A 17,100-nucleotide genomic window follows, 5' to 3' on the forward strand; every position below is an offset into this window, starting at 1 on the left:
TACGTTTTGTGTCACTGGTTGTACAGCCAATATAAGTGGGGTGCTGTCTGATTTCTCCGGCACCACCACGTTTTTCAAGGACTTTGCTGGTGCTCCTTCAGGTTCGGCAATCACCCTCTTCCTTTTTGATGTCTGATGCACAAGAACAGCATTTGAGTGGAAAAACATGGTATGATGACAGATGGAATATGTATTGATAATGGATGGGCATGGCATCTCGACATATATGATGAGTAAACTAAGCAGATGGCGGTGCAACAAAGTAGAAGAAATGCAAGACAACATATGCAAGATACCCGCAATCAATAAAACATTGCCAAATTAGAACAGGCACCTTGATGGGTGAACAGGACAGGCCATCTGCCTTTGACTCCTCGAGGTTAGAATAGTCATTAGGATCATATTCTGAACAAGAATCAACAGGTGGGGAGCGTATGAGTTTCATTGCATCCAGAATGGCACTCAATGCCTTGGTGCCAATTTTGTAAGTCATTGCAGTGTTTAGCTTCAAGAGTGGACTGCTGCTAGTGCGACACAAAGCAGCTACACAGATCATAGTGTAGATATAACGGGAAAACCTTAAGCATCAGAGTAAAATCAGCAAAGTGGAACTTGCTGGAATATATGTGCTAGTATTGCCGGTACGGCTAGAAAGGCTTCGGATACCAGCTCTCTTCAAGTGAAGGTGCGGTACTGTTAATATCAGTGTAACTCTCAAAGGCGACACAGCTCCCCGCATTTCCTTGCTATTCTTATAGGATTCAAGTGGGCAGGCCACTACAAATCCTATTCCTATGTTTACAAGATCCTACGAATCAAAGAGGCTCAAAGTGTCCATCACAACCGACCGTATAGACCTCTACACTGCAAATGTCCCTGCTCATCTTCAGTACAAGGAACATACTGTACTACTATCATACTCCCTCCGTTCCAAAATATAAGTCTTGGTAGAGATTTCCACTATGGATCACATACAGATGTATCCAGATACATTTTAGAGTGTAGATTCACTCATTTTGCTCCATATGTAGTCCATGGTGGAATCTATACAAAGACTTGTATTTAGGAACGGAGAGAGTACATATTAAAGAAGAACGGAAGAGGAACATGGTAAAGAAGAGCAAGCAGATTTTGGATAATAAAATGTTGGTTGCGCAGTGCCCACACATGATGAACCAGAGCGCATTAAGAATGCAACTCCCAGCTGTCTCTCGACCATTTCAGGCGGTTGGATGAAGATCCTACGTCTCCTAACCCTTCTTCTTCCTCGTCTCTGATTCTTCCCATACAGAACACCGCACGGGCCGCCGGCCGGACCACCGGCCCCCACCGCCTGTGTTCCTCCGCCACCCCACCCCACCCCCGCCCCAACCCCCACCCGCGTCGAGTTTTCTTCGTTCGGCGAGGCCCCACAACCACCCGAGCCCCTTCGATCGCACCGGCGAACTCCGGCGAGCTCTGAAAAATCGACTGACCCAATTTTGAAATTTAGTCTACTGTGATTTAACTAGTGTGGAATATAAAAGGGGAAAACCATAAGCATTGGGAGTATAGTGTTGAGCGTGCCATGGCGGATCTGAAGGTGCAAACCGGACAAAGGCAACTTCGCAACCAAGACAAGAAATCAGAGTAAAGCAGTGGCGATCTATTTTCTTGCTGCGATAAATAAGTTGAGCAGATACGAAAGAGTACCGCCTCTGGTGCGGCGCCGTGTACGCATCTGCTGAGAATTTGACGGTGCTGCGGTAGCGATGGCTGTCGGCGGCGTGGAAGCAGATCTAGGAGGGTAGACGGTGGCGGCGGGGCGCGGTGGACGAGACGGTCGTAGGAGCGGCGCCGGCAAGGTGGACGACGGCGGGGATGAAGCGAGAGGACGGGATGCAAGGATCCCGGTCCGAAGCCGTGGATGAGAGAGGTTGATCTCTTGTAATGGACGGCGGCGTCGGGGTATCAGCTCCGGCATGGTGGAGGAGGACGGCGGTGGATGGGGTGGCGGACGGCGGCGGACGGAGGAGGGTGGGGTGGAGAGGGTGTTTTGGCGCCCACGGAGTACGAATGGGGAAAAGGGAGGTAGAGAGGAAGGGGGGAACCATGTATTCAGGGCGCGCTTGTCTCAAATGCGAGGAAATTTACAAACTTAGCCCCCGTTTCAAATTTCTACTACATCACAGCAACATTAGTCGGTTGGGGATAGGACGGTAATCTCGCATACACCGAATATTTGCCGACGAGAGTTTGTTTTTGGCGCCCACCGTGTATGAATATGAATCGGGGAGGGAGTCGATTTCGGCCGAGGACACACTGTGTTTTGGCGCCCACCGTGTATGAATCCGGGTGAGAGGCGGTTACGTCACGTTTGGGTGAAATTACAAACCTACCCCTATCGAAACCTATAGAAATCCAGCAGATAGGCTTTGCGTGGCAGGGATAGGCAGTAGTGATTTCCATCTCGCAGATTTTGGTTTCGGGCGGTTACTGCGACTTTCCCCGCTTCGTTCAAATTTTGCAGAGTGCACGTTTACCGTGCCAACTCAATTCGAATCCCGTTTGTATTCTATTTTTTTCGGGCGGGATCCATTTTCAATTGGAATTACATTCTATATACATCATTTTTTATATATACTTTCAAAAGCACAACAAAGAATTCTGCTCCTTTATATGTATAATATGATTTACAAATACAACGATCTCGAAATCTTAAGGTTGAATTCGAAAAAATTTAACCAAATTATGTTCTACTAAAATGTATGGATCAGTAATATCTACATATTAAATAACATAGATGTGCGTGAATTCATATGAGTATGCATGTTTGATAGATCAATTTTGGTTCGAGTATGGATTACATGTATCATCATCTCGAATTCAAATATTTGAATCCCTTTTTTGTTCACTCCTTTCACGCCCATCTCTCTCGCATGCATGCTCCTTCAGGTAGCTATCACTCTCTTTTCTCCAGCTCACCCGCACGCTCACTTCATGTTTCTCCTATCCTCGCAAACATGGTCTCTCGACGTCTCCCTTGAGAAGTGTCACACTCTCCCTATCATTATACATTACACGGTTTTCATTATCTCTCACGTCTCTACTGTTCTCTGGTATCACTCGGTACCTAAGCTTTCTTTTTCACCGCCACACACACAGTCTCCACTCGTCTTTCACTTTGTCTTTCTCTCTATGGGATTCTCTCACACACCCTATATGTCTCTACATATGACTCATACCACTAAAATTACTCTCTCTCTCTCTCCTGTAGACACAACATTTGTTGCGGTCTCCTTTTCGTCTCCATCCCAGACTGACATTATTCATTTGTTTACCGATCAGACAACCCCGACTACCGTCTCCTCTCTCTCTCACACAGACACACACACACAACTCCTGCTTCCACTCCCCTTCCCGACTACCGTCTCTCTCTCACACACACAAAACTCTCGCTTTCGCACCCCGACTCGTATTTCTCTCACAAACATTTATCGACTAGCTAGCCTCTAGATAGGTTTATACACCCGCACACTCGTGCTTCCACCATCGCATACATGTCTCTCTCCCGCTCCTTGTATCTATGTAGATTTTTCTTCCCTTCTTGAGACACGCCCTCTCGATCGTGCACACACACACTATCGCCTCATTTTAAGCTGATACCTATCGCACACACACTCCTTGTGTCTTTGTCACACATGCACTCCGTCCTCCTCCACTCTCCCTCTCTCTCACACACACATGGGCTTTTTGCAACAACTAGCAAGATGCCCATGCGTTGCACGGAACATCAAGATGCATTTGTATGAGTAGTTTATCTTGTGGGGGAAAAGGATGAACGAGGGAAGGCCTTATTTGCAAATGTGGAGAGGGGTGTGGGTATCTTTTTGCAAAATTGCCATAGTTTCCTTCCTATCCGTCAGATATAGATCGGACGGCCTATATTGCAGGATGGCAGGCACACGATCATCACCGACAATGCTTTTTATAAGAGTAGGGATAAAAAATAGAGTTGGTGATGATGGTGGGCCTGCCATCCTGCAATGTAGGTCGTCCGATTTATATCTGACGGATAGGAAGGAAAATATGGCAATTTACCCGCACTCTTCACCACATTTGCAGATAAGGCCTTCCCTCGTTCATCCTTTTCTCCCACAAGATCTTGATGTTCCGTGCAACGCACGGGCATCTTGCTAGTAAGAGTAGAAATTAGACATATACCACTTCTCGAATCTTGAAACCAACAACATTCCTCCCTTATCTCATCAAAACCGCCAAAGGAATATATTTTGAGTGAAACATAACATATTTTTAGTGATATACGTATTTCAAAACTAGACTTTTTTCTATCAAATCGGTGAATATGTATTAATCTACTTTGATCGTGTGGCAACGCATTGGCACATTGCTAGTAGTTATTATAATTTTTTGGACACCAGACAAACGGTGGAGTACATATACGAAGAGAAGAGGCGCACGCACGCAGTCGGCCTCTCGCTGTCTCGCACACATGAGTGTTACGTAAAGGCGACGTTCACAAATAAACCCTAAAACCCTAGGTGCACGATTGCTGCATTCGCGGGTACCGGGTACGTGGTGGAGCACCTTTGTAGGAATAGTCAGCTCGCGTGATAATTTGATCCGTAGGAGTTGATGGTCGGGACTCGGGACCACAGGTGAACGACTTGGAGCGCGGTGGCTCGCCAGTTGCCACAGATCGAGTAGCCACGTTTAAAATATCGTTTTTTAGCGGGTTTAAGAGTTCCAATTTTCAATGGCGCGTTATAAGTAGTAAGTAGTTTTTAGAACGATTGGTATGGAGCGAAAATGGAATTCATAGTACTACGTACCTCCTTGGCGTATGGTTGTATGGTTTTTTTGCGATGGAGGTTGTATGGGTTTATGTTGCGAGATGTTGAACCTGGTAGTTCTAGGGCAAATACTATGGTTTAGATTTAGATGCTGGTTTTCAGTAATGAAAATCGGAAGGGGAAACCCTTCTTTGATTAAAAAAACTACTACCTCCATTCTGGTTTACTAGTCCCCATCGTACTTTGGGTCAAAGTTTGTCCACGAATTTTACTTGTAAAATGTGAATGGAAAACGAGATTTTGTTATACCCAAACAAAAAAGGACTGGAGGGAGTGATTGCTCTGACACGGACGCGACCTCTCATAGCGCAGGCATTGAACCGGCGCGCCGGCCAAGAGGGCCGCACTCGCTGCAGGCCCGGCTGAGCACGCCTCCTCGCCGCGTGCAACCAGCTTAAGACTGCCCCGCCTGCCTTCATTGAATCCGCGCGTGTGCCGGCAACACGTCCTTCCGCGAGCCGGCAGGCATTTTAGAACACAAAAAATGACTAAAATATTAATTGAGTTTCTGGACTTTTAATGTGCATAATCTAAATATGAATTGCATGCACATGCTCCGGTGCACCAAAGTGGGTTGAAAAATCACATGTGTGTCCTTGGTTGAATTTCTAGGTCCCATGGAAGAAATGAGAATGAAATTCAAACATCTGGGCGTCATGACTCGGCCGAGAACATCGAGAAACTTTGATTTTAAATTCATGTAAATCCAAAACTCGCCTGGAAATCATGAAACTTGGCATGGTGTCATGTCATGGCACTAACATGTTGTGGTAAAAAATTGGGCCGATTTGGAAGCTCGTGGTTCTAAGAGGGAACGTGCCACCTTTGAGTGTGAAACGATATACGCTGCCCCCCCCTTGAGTTTCTTAACAAAGGCAACATAGAACTACATTAGTGCCCTGTTAAATTTTGGAATTATTCCGGGTTCGTTTGTCATTTTTTATACATTAATTGAGTTTCTGGTCATTTAATGTGCATAAGTCAAATTTGAACTACAAGCACATGCTCTCGTGCACCAAAGTTGGTTGAAAAATCACATTTGTGTCCTCGGGTGAATTTCTAGGTCCCATGCAAGAAATGAGAATAAAATTAAAACATCTGGGCATCGTGGCTCGGCCGAGAACATTGAGAAACTTGGTTTTAAAATTCTTGTAAATCCAAAACACGTCTGAAAATCATGAAACTTGGCATGGATGTCATGTCATGGTACTACCATGTTGTGGTAAAAAAATTGGCCGAATAGGAACAGATTTTGGTATAAGCTTCTTGCAAACCGAAGCTTCTCTCAAGAAGGCTCGTGGTTCTGAGAGGGAACGTGCCACCTTTGAGTGCGAAACGATATACGTTGTCCCCCTTGAGTTTATTTACAAAGGCAACATAGAACTACATGAGTGCCCTGTTAAATTTTGGAATTATTCCGGCTTCGTTTGGCCTTATTTACACATTAATTGAGTTTTTGGTCATTTAATGTGCATAATTCAAATTTGAACTACAAGCACATGCTCCCGTGCACCAAAGTTGGTTGAAAAATCACATTTGTGTCCTCGGGTGAATTTCTACTCCCTCCTTCCATCTATATAGGTCCTAATGCGTTTTTCGAGGCTAACTTTGACCAAACGTTAGAGCAATAATATATGACATGCAACTTACACAAAGCATACCTTCAAATTTGTATGTCAAAGGAGCTTCCAATAATATAATTTTCATAGTATACATCTCATGTGCTATTAATCTTGTCAATAGTCAAAGGCTGTCTTGAAAAACACATTAGGCCCTATATAGATGGAAGGAGGGAGTAGGTCCCATGCAAAAAATGAGAATAAAATTCAAACATCTGGGCATCGTGGCTCGGTCGAGAACATTGAGAAACTTGGTTTTAAAATCATGAAACTTGGCATGGTGTCATGTCATGGTAGTACCATGCCGTGGTAAAAAAATTGGCCGAATAGGAACAAATTTTGGTATAAGCTTCTTGCAAATCGGAGCTTCTCTCAAGAAGGCTCGTGGTTCTGGGAGGGAACGTGTCACCTTTGTGTGCATAATTCAAATTTGAAATACAAGCACATGTTCCAGTGCACCAAAGTTGGTTGAAAAATCACATGTGTGTCCTCGGGTAAATTTCTAGGTTCCATGCAAGAAATGGGAATGAAATTCAAAATTCTGGGCGTCGTGGCTGGGTTGGAAACATTGAGAAACTTAGTTTTTTAATTCCTGTAAATCCAAAACACGCATGAAAATAATGAAACTTGGCTTGGTGCCATGACATGGCACCAACATGCTGTGGTAAATTTGCAGTCCGATTTGCGAAGGCGCACACATTAACAATCAACAAAGTCATTTTGGAACAAGTGCTGTCACGTTACAATCGGAAACACAAGTATTATTGAAACCGTGGGCGTTCTACTTACTAGTACCATTTACGTGCCGCCACGCGTCCCCATTTTTTATTAGCTAGGAGGCGCCGTGCAGGGTAGCTATTTGAGTACGAGAGGCGTGCGATCAGACCCCTGCGCGTGCTTATCGGGAGGAGAGCCCTTTGACCTCCATCTGCCGTCCACCTCTCTCCCAAGGTCTCCATTAATGGCGCCCGAGCCTCTGTTTAATGGCGTGGCTATGTCTCACTCGACTGAGATTTAAGAGAGAAAAAAGAAAATCTGAAAGCACGGATCTTGATGTAAGATCCGACGGACCTATATAGCATCTACTGCGACTTATAGCAAGACTGATGAATATATAAGGACGATTAATTTTTTTTATCAAAGAAGGGCTTGCCCCTTCCGATTTTCATTACTGAAAACCACCACAATTCACAAGAAGTTCAGCACAACTCCAGCCTAACACGAAGGACTAAAAGCTACCAGATTGAAATCGCAACATCCCAAGAGGCCAACAAAGGCCAAACATCCGCGCTAGAACCCAACATTTCACAACCGACGACACAATCCACATCCTAAACCGATTATTACATCAAAAGAAACCAGGAAACTGAAGGAAGCCCAGCAGCAACTAGAAGAACAGCAACGCCAGGGTCGCCACAGCAAGAGTTTTCTTCATTCCAGCCTCGCAACATTGATCTTCCATAGAAAGATAAGGACGATTAATTGTCTTGCATAATTAGAAAGATAATTAAAAAAAGCCACATGCGGCTACGCCCAAAATACACAAGGGCAAAAGAAGAAGGAAGACAAGGATCTGGCTCGCTGATCTCTACTTTCTTGATGCGTTGCTGCAGGCCACGGGAACTAGTCTCCGCGGCGAGCGGCGATGAGCTCTTTCATGTCCTCAAGATGCTGCTTGAGAACATCCACGGATTCCTCCACCAGCCTTTGGCGCTTGTTGCGGAGCATGTCATTCTCGTCCATAAGTTTCTTGACGATGACGCCGGTCCTCTTCGACAAGGCACTGGTCTCCTCCTGCTGGTCTGCACTTCGGATGATCTTCTCCCTCAGCAGGTCGCGCTCGGCCCAGAGCCTCTCATTTCCCTCCCTTAGTTGCCGGATGATGCCGGTAGCCTGTTCAAACGAGGCTTTCATGTCGTCCTGCAACCTCGCCCAGCCGGAGATCTGATCCATCTGGCTATGGACGATCGCATGCATGCTCCTGTAACAGTCGTCGCCTGCCCGCGAGAAATTTTCCCAGGCCCCGCGCGCGCGGGACATCTCTGCTGCGTTCGTGGCGCGGCGGGACATCTCTGCTACTTCCGCGGCGTGGCCGGACCAGTCTGCTGCATCGACGGCGCGGCGGGACCTCCGTGCTGCTTCAGCGGCGCGGCGGGACCTCTGTGCTGCTACGTCCGCGCGACGGGACATGTCGGCTGCTCTCGCAGCGAGACGGGACATCTCTCGTGCTTCCGCTTCCATGCTCGCCTCTCCCTGGTGGCAATCTCTCGACCCAGAACTCACGCTGGCCATGGCAAACGCAAGGGAAGGATGTTGAATGACTTGTTTGTTTTTGTGGATGAGGAGTTGAGGAGGAATGTGCAGTCATCTTGGCATACTAGTATTTATAACCGAGTACTAATACGCTCCTAAGTGGGAAACCGTTTAGGTTGTGATCGGTGTGAACAGGTTTGCAATTCAATATAGCGTGGTACTAATACGCTCCTAAGTGGGAAACCGTTTTAGGTTGTGATCGGTGTGAACAGGTTTGCAATTCAATATAGCATGGAGTAATTTGGAATGTGACGAGACACAAGCTCAAAATTTATTGACGGTTCTAGTTTCGAAGTGCGGCACTATTCCCGGATGGAGTACTTCTTTTTCTACTCCCTCCTTTCCGGTTTTATAGGGCTTATCTCAAAATTTTAGTTTTTCCATTTTATAAGGCTCAATTTGGTTGTTCCCCAACACATGTTCAGATTCAAAGGTGCATTAAATCATTGCATGCAAGTATTAAGAGAAAATTGACCAATGCATGTACTTTATGCATGCATGCATTGCAATTAATGCATTGATAAACATAATTTTTGAGAAAAACAAGAGCATTAATTAGGTGCTTTTGCAAACTACAAAAAATATTCCACCACTCACCATCTTGGTTGGTGATATTTTTGAATTAAGCCCTATAAACCGAAAAGGAGGGAGTACTGCTGTGTACGTGCAATAACTGGCACCATCGTATACATATCGTACGGTTAATGGGGCGTTCAACAGGAATAGCCGCGTGGCGAGCTCTCACACACGCGTCTGTTCTCGAAAAGGAGGATGATGACCCCCGGCCTCTGCATCTGGGAGTCACACACGCATCTGTAGCTATGAATTGTAGTGTTCTCAACCATCCGATTGGCTCTATCATGGATGTACCTATATACTAAAGCATGTCTAGATACATCTATATTTTGACAAATGGAAGGCATGTATTGTGGAATGGAGGGAGTGCTTGTCATCAAAATGGATAAAAAGGGGCGTATCTAGAACTAAAATACGTCTACATACATCTCCTTTTATCCATTTTGATGACAAGTAGTACTTCTTACCCAAAGGAACTTTATATCCAACAGACACAAAATATCCGTTCGACTGTTGGAAATTACTGATCTGATGTCGAAGTAATTGCTGCATCGCCACCAAAACCCACCATTTCTTAAGCTAAAGTAGACCAAGGTAATCCCTATATTAGCATATTACTAAGATAAACAGAAGGCACTGTAGAAACATTTAGGACGTGAGCTTGTCAATCTGAATGTGGAGGGACACAAGCTTAGCCCCGGCCAGCAGCTTGGGCGGAACTGTCAAGAAGGTCAGCTCCTGCACGTCGACGTCGCCGGGATCCTTGCTGCTTGTCACCTCCATTTCCACCTTGACGGCGTCGGTCGTGCCTTTGGGCTCCCCCGGCGGGCCGTTCGCCCACAGCTTGGCCACGTAGTGCGGCAGTGGGGACGCCCCCGCTCTGATGCAGACGACCGACACGGCGATAGGCGCGCCGATGTCGAGCACGCCGCCGACCAAGAAAAACGCGCGGCGGTCCTCCTCCGCGAACAGCAAGAGCCGTGGCTCCGACAGTGGCACTTGCAGCTGGAGCACCTTGCCATACTGGATCCTGTGCACGGGCATGGGATGCGCGGTGCTGATGTGGTGGTAGAGCGCCGCCGGCGGGCCTTCGTAGCCGCAGACGGGCACGGGGCATTTGCAGGGCGCGAGCGGACACACGCTCTGGTGATCGGCGAGCTTGTGGTAAGTGACGTAGAGCCCACAGCCTTCGTGCGGGCACTCCACCCTCACCGACGAAAGGACGGAGTCCACCGCCGTGTTCCGCACGTCGAAGCCACCGCCGCGCTCGCACTTCTGGCACTGCCGCTGGTTCCCGGGGCGCTCGACGCGGCAGTCCGCGCAGGCCAGGTGCCCTCCCTTGCACTGCAGAAATCAATCGAACAACACATCAATCAAGAAACCTGCACCTTGCTCAATCAGCCGAACGGACGAGGTGTATTCGAACCTCATACACTGGAGGCGTCAAGGGGCGGAGGCACAAGGGGCAGTGGAGCACGGTGAGGTCCATCGAGACCTTAGAGAGCTCCATCGTCGGGTCCTGTTCGGTCTGCATGATCTCGCCCTCCTCGTGCACAACCATCTCTCGACTTGGGCCGGGGTATTACAAAGCTTTACCGTCACATATTTTATACTACTTCAAGGTGCATTAAATCAACACATGCAAGTATCAAAAGGAGAGTCACGGCATGCATGCATGCGTTGTAATTAATGCATCGGTAAACGCAAATTATTGAAATATATCGAGTGCAGTGCTTTGATGTGTCGCGTCAACTCGTACATCAACGAGAAGTTTGATTATCCTCTCCCTCGCGGACTTAACTGCACCTGCCTTTGGCTGTATGACAGGTTGGCCACACACCTGTCGGGCCCACCTGTCATACACGCAAAGGCAGGAGCGTCCCTCCCTCGCCCATGAGCGTGGTGGCTGGCAAGACTAGGAGAAGCTTTCGCTACACGCTCTCCCTCCCGCACGCGGTGGACATGCAGCAGTTCAATCGGTGTCAGATGGCCAGAAGCGTACTGTAGTACTCCTCCAGTGCAGTAGTACTCCATCATTGTTCGACTTCCCGAAGAGGCGAAGAGCCAAGCGCAGCCCGGACGCTCGTGTGGCAGTTTCATGTGTAGAGTAGTCTAGGATAGCGTGTACCGTGCCTGTAAGCTTAAAATCGTTGGGGTCGGCTCCATGCTATGTGGCCGTCTCGAAGTTTTTAAAAAAATTAAAATAGTCTTCTGGCCCTACCTGACACCCTGGTGATTGTAGTTTGCACGCTCATCTGGTCAAGACAGGAATATATATTTTAATTTGTTTTTTTTCGAAAAGGGGGGACTCCCCGGCCTCTGCATCAGAACGATGCATACGGCCACATATATTTTAATTTGTGGTGGGTAAATGTTAGAGGTTGCAGCAAATATATTGTACACTGCGGGTCTTTCAGCCAAGTTTAGAGGCAAGCATGTGGGGCCAGTGCTATGATGTGTCGCGTCAACTCGTACAACGAGGAGAAGCTTGATTTTACTACACGCCTTCTCCCTCACCCATGCGCGCGGTTGCTCGCAAACGAGGACAGGCTTTTGCTTAGTAGTACTTCTACAACAAGCTATCCGTCCCGCTCGCGGTGGACGGACATGCAGCAGTGGATTCGACACTGTAGAAGCAGTAGTAGTAACATCATTGTTCGTCTTCTCGAAGAGGCGAAGAGCCAAGCGCAAACCGAACGTTGCAGTTGCGAACATTGGAGCACGCATATAGCCAGGCTCTTGCATGAGACAAAATTGCTATGTGAGCCCACTATTGTACTAGTACGTACAACTACTTGCTAGTATAGCCCTGTAAACCAGAAAGGAGTATTTGCCCTTCTAGAGATTTCAACAAGTGACTAGACTACACCGAGACGGAGTACATATGGAGCAAAATGAGTGAATCTGCACCGTAAATAAATACGTACTAGTTCTATCGTTTTCCTCTCCGAGGTGCACAATATTGAGTATACTGACTAGTCTCTTTTTGACACGCATTTACGTTTTTTTACACAGTACAGACGCAAGCGCTCATATACACGCGCATACACTCACCCCTATGAACGCACACACGCACGACACTATCATCTTGAAATTTACGAAGTCACCATAGGCACCTCGTCGTCGACGGGTCCATAGGTGCTTGAATGCCAAGGAGGGAGAGGGTAGCGGTTCCCGAGACGTTGAACGGTCAATGATGCATCCTCAATTACATGCAGAGGGAATTAATTGGAGAAGCAGAATAGAGCCAGCACGATGTGAATGCAACACAGTTTGGACTCTCATATAATAAAGGCGCCCCACCACTCCAATCCATCTACTCCCAAGTCTCTGCGCAACACTGCTCACTCCAATCCAAGACCAAGTGACCAGAAGCCACAAGCACCTATGGAGGCGATGGACGCGAGCGGCAGTCGGCTGTGCCAAATCATCCAAGGCGCCGGCCTGCGGCCCCGCACCGCGCAGCGTTTCCAGACGGTGCTGGCGACCGCAGGCATCGTAGCCCTCGCCGACGCCGGCTTCGCCTCTCGCATGGACGACATGATGGTCAACTCCATCCGCAAGTTCACCGCCGTCAAGAAGCGCGCGGACGACCTTGCCGTACTGCTCCAGCCCGCGCGCCCAGGCTCCTCATTGCCTGCCACCCTCATCGGCCTCCATGGTGACGAACTCTTTCAAGCCCTGGTGGCCCTGCAGGTGCCGGAGGTCGCGACGAAGAATGTGCACCTCGAGGCCGCGCTCGCCGCGCAGCGCCTCGCCATGCAAGAAACCGTCGACCTGCACATCCACGTCTACGAGGAAATCGTCTACATAGGCCACTACAAGGCAAGCGAGGACAGAAAGACGTTGGCCTTCTTCCAGCGGCTGGAATCTTTGGACGCCATTGTTCAGAAGCACGTCGACCTGGCCACGAAAGCCGCTGCTACTTAGGCGCCGTTCGGTGGGCCGGCGCCCTGAGTCGAGGAGGTGGACGTCGTCGATGGATGCATCTCTTCTTGCCTCCTGTAACCAGCACTGCATCGCCTCGTGGCCTTAATGTTTTATTAGTATAGTACTCCCTCCGTTCCCAAATATAAGTCTTTCTAAAGATTCCAGCAAGTGACTACTACATACGGAGCAAAATGAGTGAATCTACACTCTAAACTATGTCTACATACATCTGTATGCTGTATTCCATTTGAAATAGTATCTAAAAAGGCTTATATTTATGAACGGAGGGAGTATATGGCATTTTTATTCCAGTCGTAACGTTTTCACTGTGAGGTGGGGCCGCAGTTGAGCAAACCCACCCCGCCCACCGGGCGTCGGCCGAGTTTAGAATTAGAAGAGAGAAACGAGGGAGGAGAGCTAGCTGTAGCACGGACGCTGTTGTCAGATGGGACTCGTGTTTATAGAATAGGAGTACTGAGCACTCGTGCCTCTTTTTTTTGAGGGAAAAATTAGTCGTATGTCTAGTACCACTAGTTGGGTGCGTGCGACCTATAGCTGTCATCACTTTAGGTCTCCTTTTCGAACCGCGGCTACGCTTCACAGTACATATTATTTCACGCATTTATCCTCCTATATGTACTCCTAGGCTATTTCCACGTGCTCCCATTCGCCGACATGTGGGACATAGAGCATCTGGGTCGTAGTGCATGCACGACTCGGAGCATATGCCGGGGTACTTTACATTTCAGACCTCACGAATTACATGCAAACCCCCCGCAGAAGAATAAATAAATGAATGAATTACTACATGAAACCGGATTATTTTCGTGGAAACCGGAGCACGTTCATTAAATTTTGGACATAACACGTTTATAAAAAATGACCGGACCGAAACCAGTCTAAGGGCCTCTTTGATTTTTCCCGCAAAAAAAGGGCCTCTTTGATTCGCAGGATACTGAAAACACAGGAATGGGGAAAGTATGATGGCGATGAACCGAGACGAGGAGAACTCTAACTCAGTTAGAGGTTAGAGTTAGATTCTAACCCTGAACTAACTCTAAACCAAAGAGGTGTATGGATGGCAGGGTTAGATTGACAATAAATGCTCTATCTCAATCATTTGACTACTTTGGACCCTATTTCCTGCCGGATTTGGAGGGTGCTTGGATACGTTTTAGTTCCATGACTAAAAGTAGTGGGACTAAAACTTGCTAGCCTCACCCATGCTTGGATCCAAATACTAAAGAGACTAAAATCAAGTTAATGAGCATTTATTATCCTCCAAACCCTCCAATCCAGAACTCGCCTGTGTTAAAGGAGAGGAGTTAAATGAGGAGAGAGAGGACTAATCCACATTTTAGTAGGGGTACCCCTGACTAAAATTTTTTAGTCTCAAGACTAGTTTTAGCCCCTCTTTAGTCAGGGGTGCTTGGAACTTTAGCCTCTTAAAGAGACTATTTTTAGTCAGACTAAAATAAGTCCCTTGGATCCAAGCACCCTCTTGGTGTGGCCGGCTCTTCTGTGGCCTCCTCCCGCTCACAATTGACATAAACGAACCATCTATACAAATCAAGCATGCAAAACATGATAATTTTTACTTTGTCCATACAAATGAGATATCCCACTTAAACATACAAGTCGTCAATCAAGCTTCACAAAATAAAAAAACACTTCATGAAACAAAGAATGAGCTAACTCATCACGGAAGTCATTCACGATAGGGAGGGAGCCCGGAGCCCCTCACGCACCGAGGGAGGAGCTCGCCATCGTCGCTCTGGAGGAAGGCTCTGTAGAGCCCAAGCCCCGGGAACCCCTCCGACGCCGGCCCTTGCGAGTTGAGGTCGACACCGGCATGGGTAGCAGGGCCGCTTGCCGCCGACTGGGAACTTAATCTTTGGGCCTCTAGAAATAATGCAAGCCTGTAACTAAAATACCTAGAAAGGTGAACTGAATCTTTGGGCCTCTAGAAATAATGCAAGCCTGAAACTGAAATACCTAGAAAGGTGAACTGAATCTTTGGGCCTCTAGAAATAATGCAAGCCTGAAAGTGAAATACCTAGAAAGGTGAACTGAATCTTTGGGCCTCTAGAAATAATGCAAGCCTGAAACTGAAATACCTAGAAAGGTGAACTGAATCTTTGGGCCTCTAGAAATAATGCAAGCCTGAAATTGAAATACCTAGAAAGGTGAACTGAATCTTTGGGCCTCTAGAAATAATGCAAGCCTGAAATTGAAATACCTAGAAAGGTGACCTGAATCTTTGGGCCTCTAGAAAGATTTATTACCTCCTCAAGCAGCATCAAACAATTCCATGCGTGCACCACAAATCTATACCAAGTTTGATCAGGATCTACTTTTCCAAATCAGAATTAGCGCTAGAGCAAGCAAGATCAATGATATGGCCGTGAGACAGAGAAGGAACGAACAAACTCACCCCTCTCGCGACCTCCCTGGTAGATGCGCCGCCGCCGCGCACGACAGAGGGAGAAAAACGACTGGTGAAGGGGGAGCGGGGCGACCTTCGAAGGCCGGAGGGAGAGGGCGGCCGGAGTAGGGCGGCGGAGGCCGGAAGGAGAGGGCGGCCGGAGGAGAGAGAGGGCGAGCGGCCCTATGGGGAACAGAGAGGAGTCGTGCGAGAGGGGGGAGCGATCTGGTGCGGGCAGGGGAGATTTTTTTAGTTCTCTTTTAGTGGGCCCGAGGATAACTAACCCAATTAGAACCTCTCCACCGGGCTAGTTTTTTTAGCTGGGTTAGAGCAAACTAGCTCAAACTAACCCCTCTTGTTTCGATAATTTGAGGCTATTTCAACCCAAACTAGCTCTAACTCAGGGATCCAAACAAAGAGGAGTGTTACTGTACATGCTACAGTGTGGACCGTAGCACATTGTTTTTTATGGCCATATCACCACATTGTTTTCTACTGCTGGTTCACTGGGCTACCGTGGTTCGCACTGCTGGTTCACTGGGCTGCCGTGGTTCGCACTCCTCCGACCTGAGTAGTACTCTAGTATAGTACTAGTATATACCGCATCATTCTTTGCTCCTTCTTACTACTCCGACATGTGGGAGAGCCAGCATCCGGGTCGACGTGTCATGCACCAGATTAGAGCGCGGAACGGAAGGGGGGCATCACCCCGGTCGGAGCGCCAGTAATTCATGACTATAGTGAGTGGTCATATCACAAGTCTTTCCAGCAGTAACGCGCCGTCAAATCGCACAGCCCCACTCGCTCACCCTCCTCGCCTCTCTGTCAAACCGCCTACCCGAAAACTGCCGCGCGTACTGCCCGGGAAAAGCCCCGCCCTCAACTTTTAACTACGCGAAAATAGTTCGAGCTTGTTCGTTCTATATAAATACAGTACTTACTGTATGTTTATTCACCCGTGGGGTTGTTCAATGAATGGAGGGGCGGGGAGCACAAGTGAACAATACTGTAGTACTACTAGTAGTAAGTAGGAGTCGTACAGTAGTCACCTTAAATAGAGAGTTTCTTTTCTTTAATGCCACGTACACAAATTGAAACGCTTGTTGTGGAGAGAAAAAAGATAATCACTCCACTATATATGGACGCAGGGGCCTGAGCGCTTGCTTTACTAGGGTTGCTCTCTTCATTCTCTCATCCTCTCCAGATATAAACAAGACAGCGGTAGCGACATTTTCTCTCTGCTCACCGCTGGTCACAGATCCGGCCGGATCCCTTCGGCCGGTGTGTGTAGAGGACTAAAAGGTGCATCGTTCACGCGGTCATCGCCGCCGAGGGAGGAAACCCACAGCTGCCGGAGGGGCCCGATCCTCTGCCCGTGCCGTTC

The 17,100-nt window shown here is 47.8% G+C and overlaps 1 protein-coding gene across 1 annotated transcript; it reads right to left on the bottom strand.

Moving 5' to 3' along the window:
* Positions 1-10,009: 10,009 nt before the first annotated feature.
* On the bottom strand, positions 10,010-10,922 carry LOC123170081 (putative E3 ubiquitin-protein ligase SINA-like 6). The gene is made up of 2 exons (XM_044587925.1): positions 10,857-10,922; positions 10,010-10,705 (listed from the first exon to the last, which is right to left on the bottom strand). The coding sequence occupies exons 1-2, from the start codon at positions 10,920-10,922 to the stop codon at positions 10,010-10,012; spliced, it is 762 nt and encodes a 253-aa protein (XP_044443860.1).
* Between the last annotated feature and the right edge of the window lie 6,178 nt (positions 10,923-17,100).

Source organism: Triticum aestivum, chromosome 7D (assembly GCF_018294505.1).
Source record: "Triticum aestivum cultivar Chinese Spring chromosome 7D, IWGSC CS RefSeq v2.1, whole genome shotgun sequence".
Lineage (NCBI taxonomy): Eukaryota > Viridiplantae > Streptophyta > Magnoliopsida > Poales > Poaceae > Triticum > Triticum aestivum.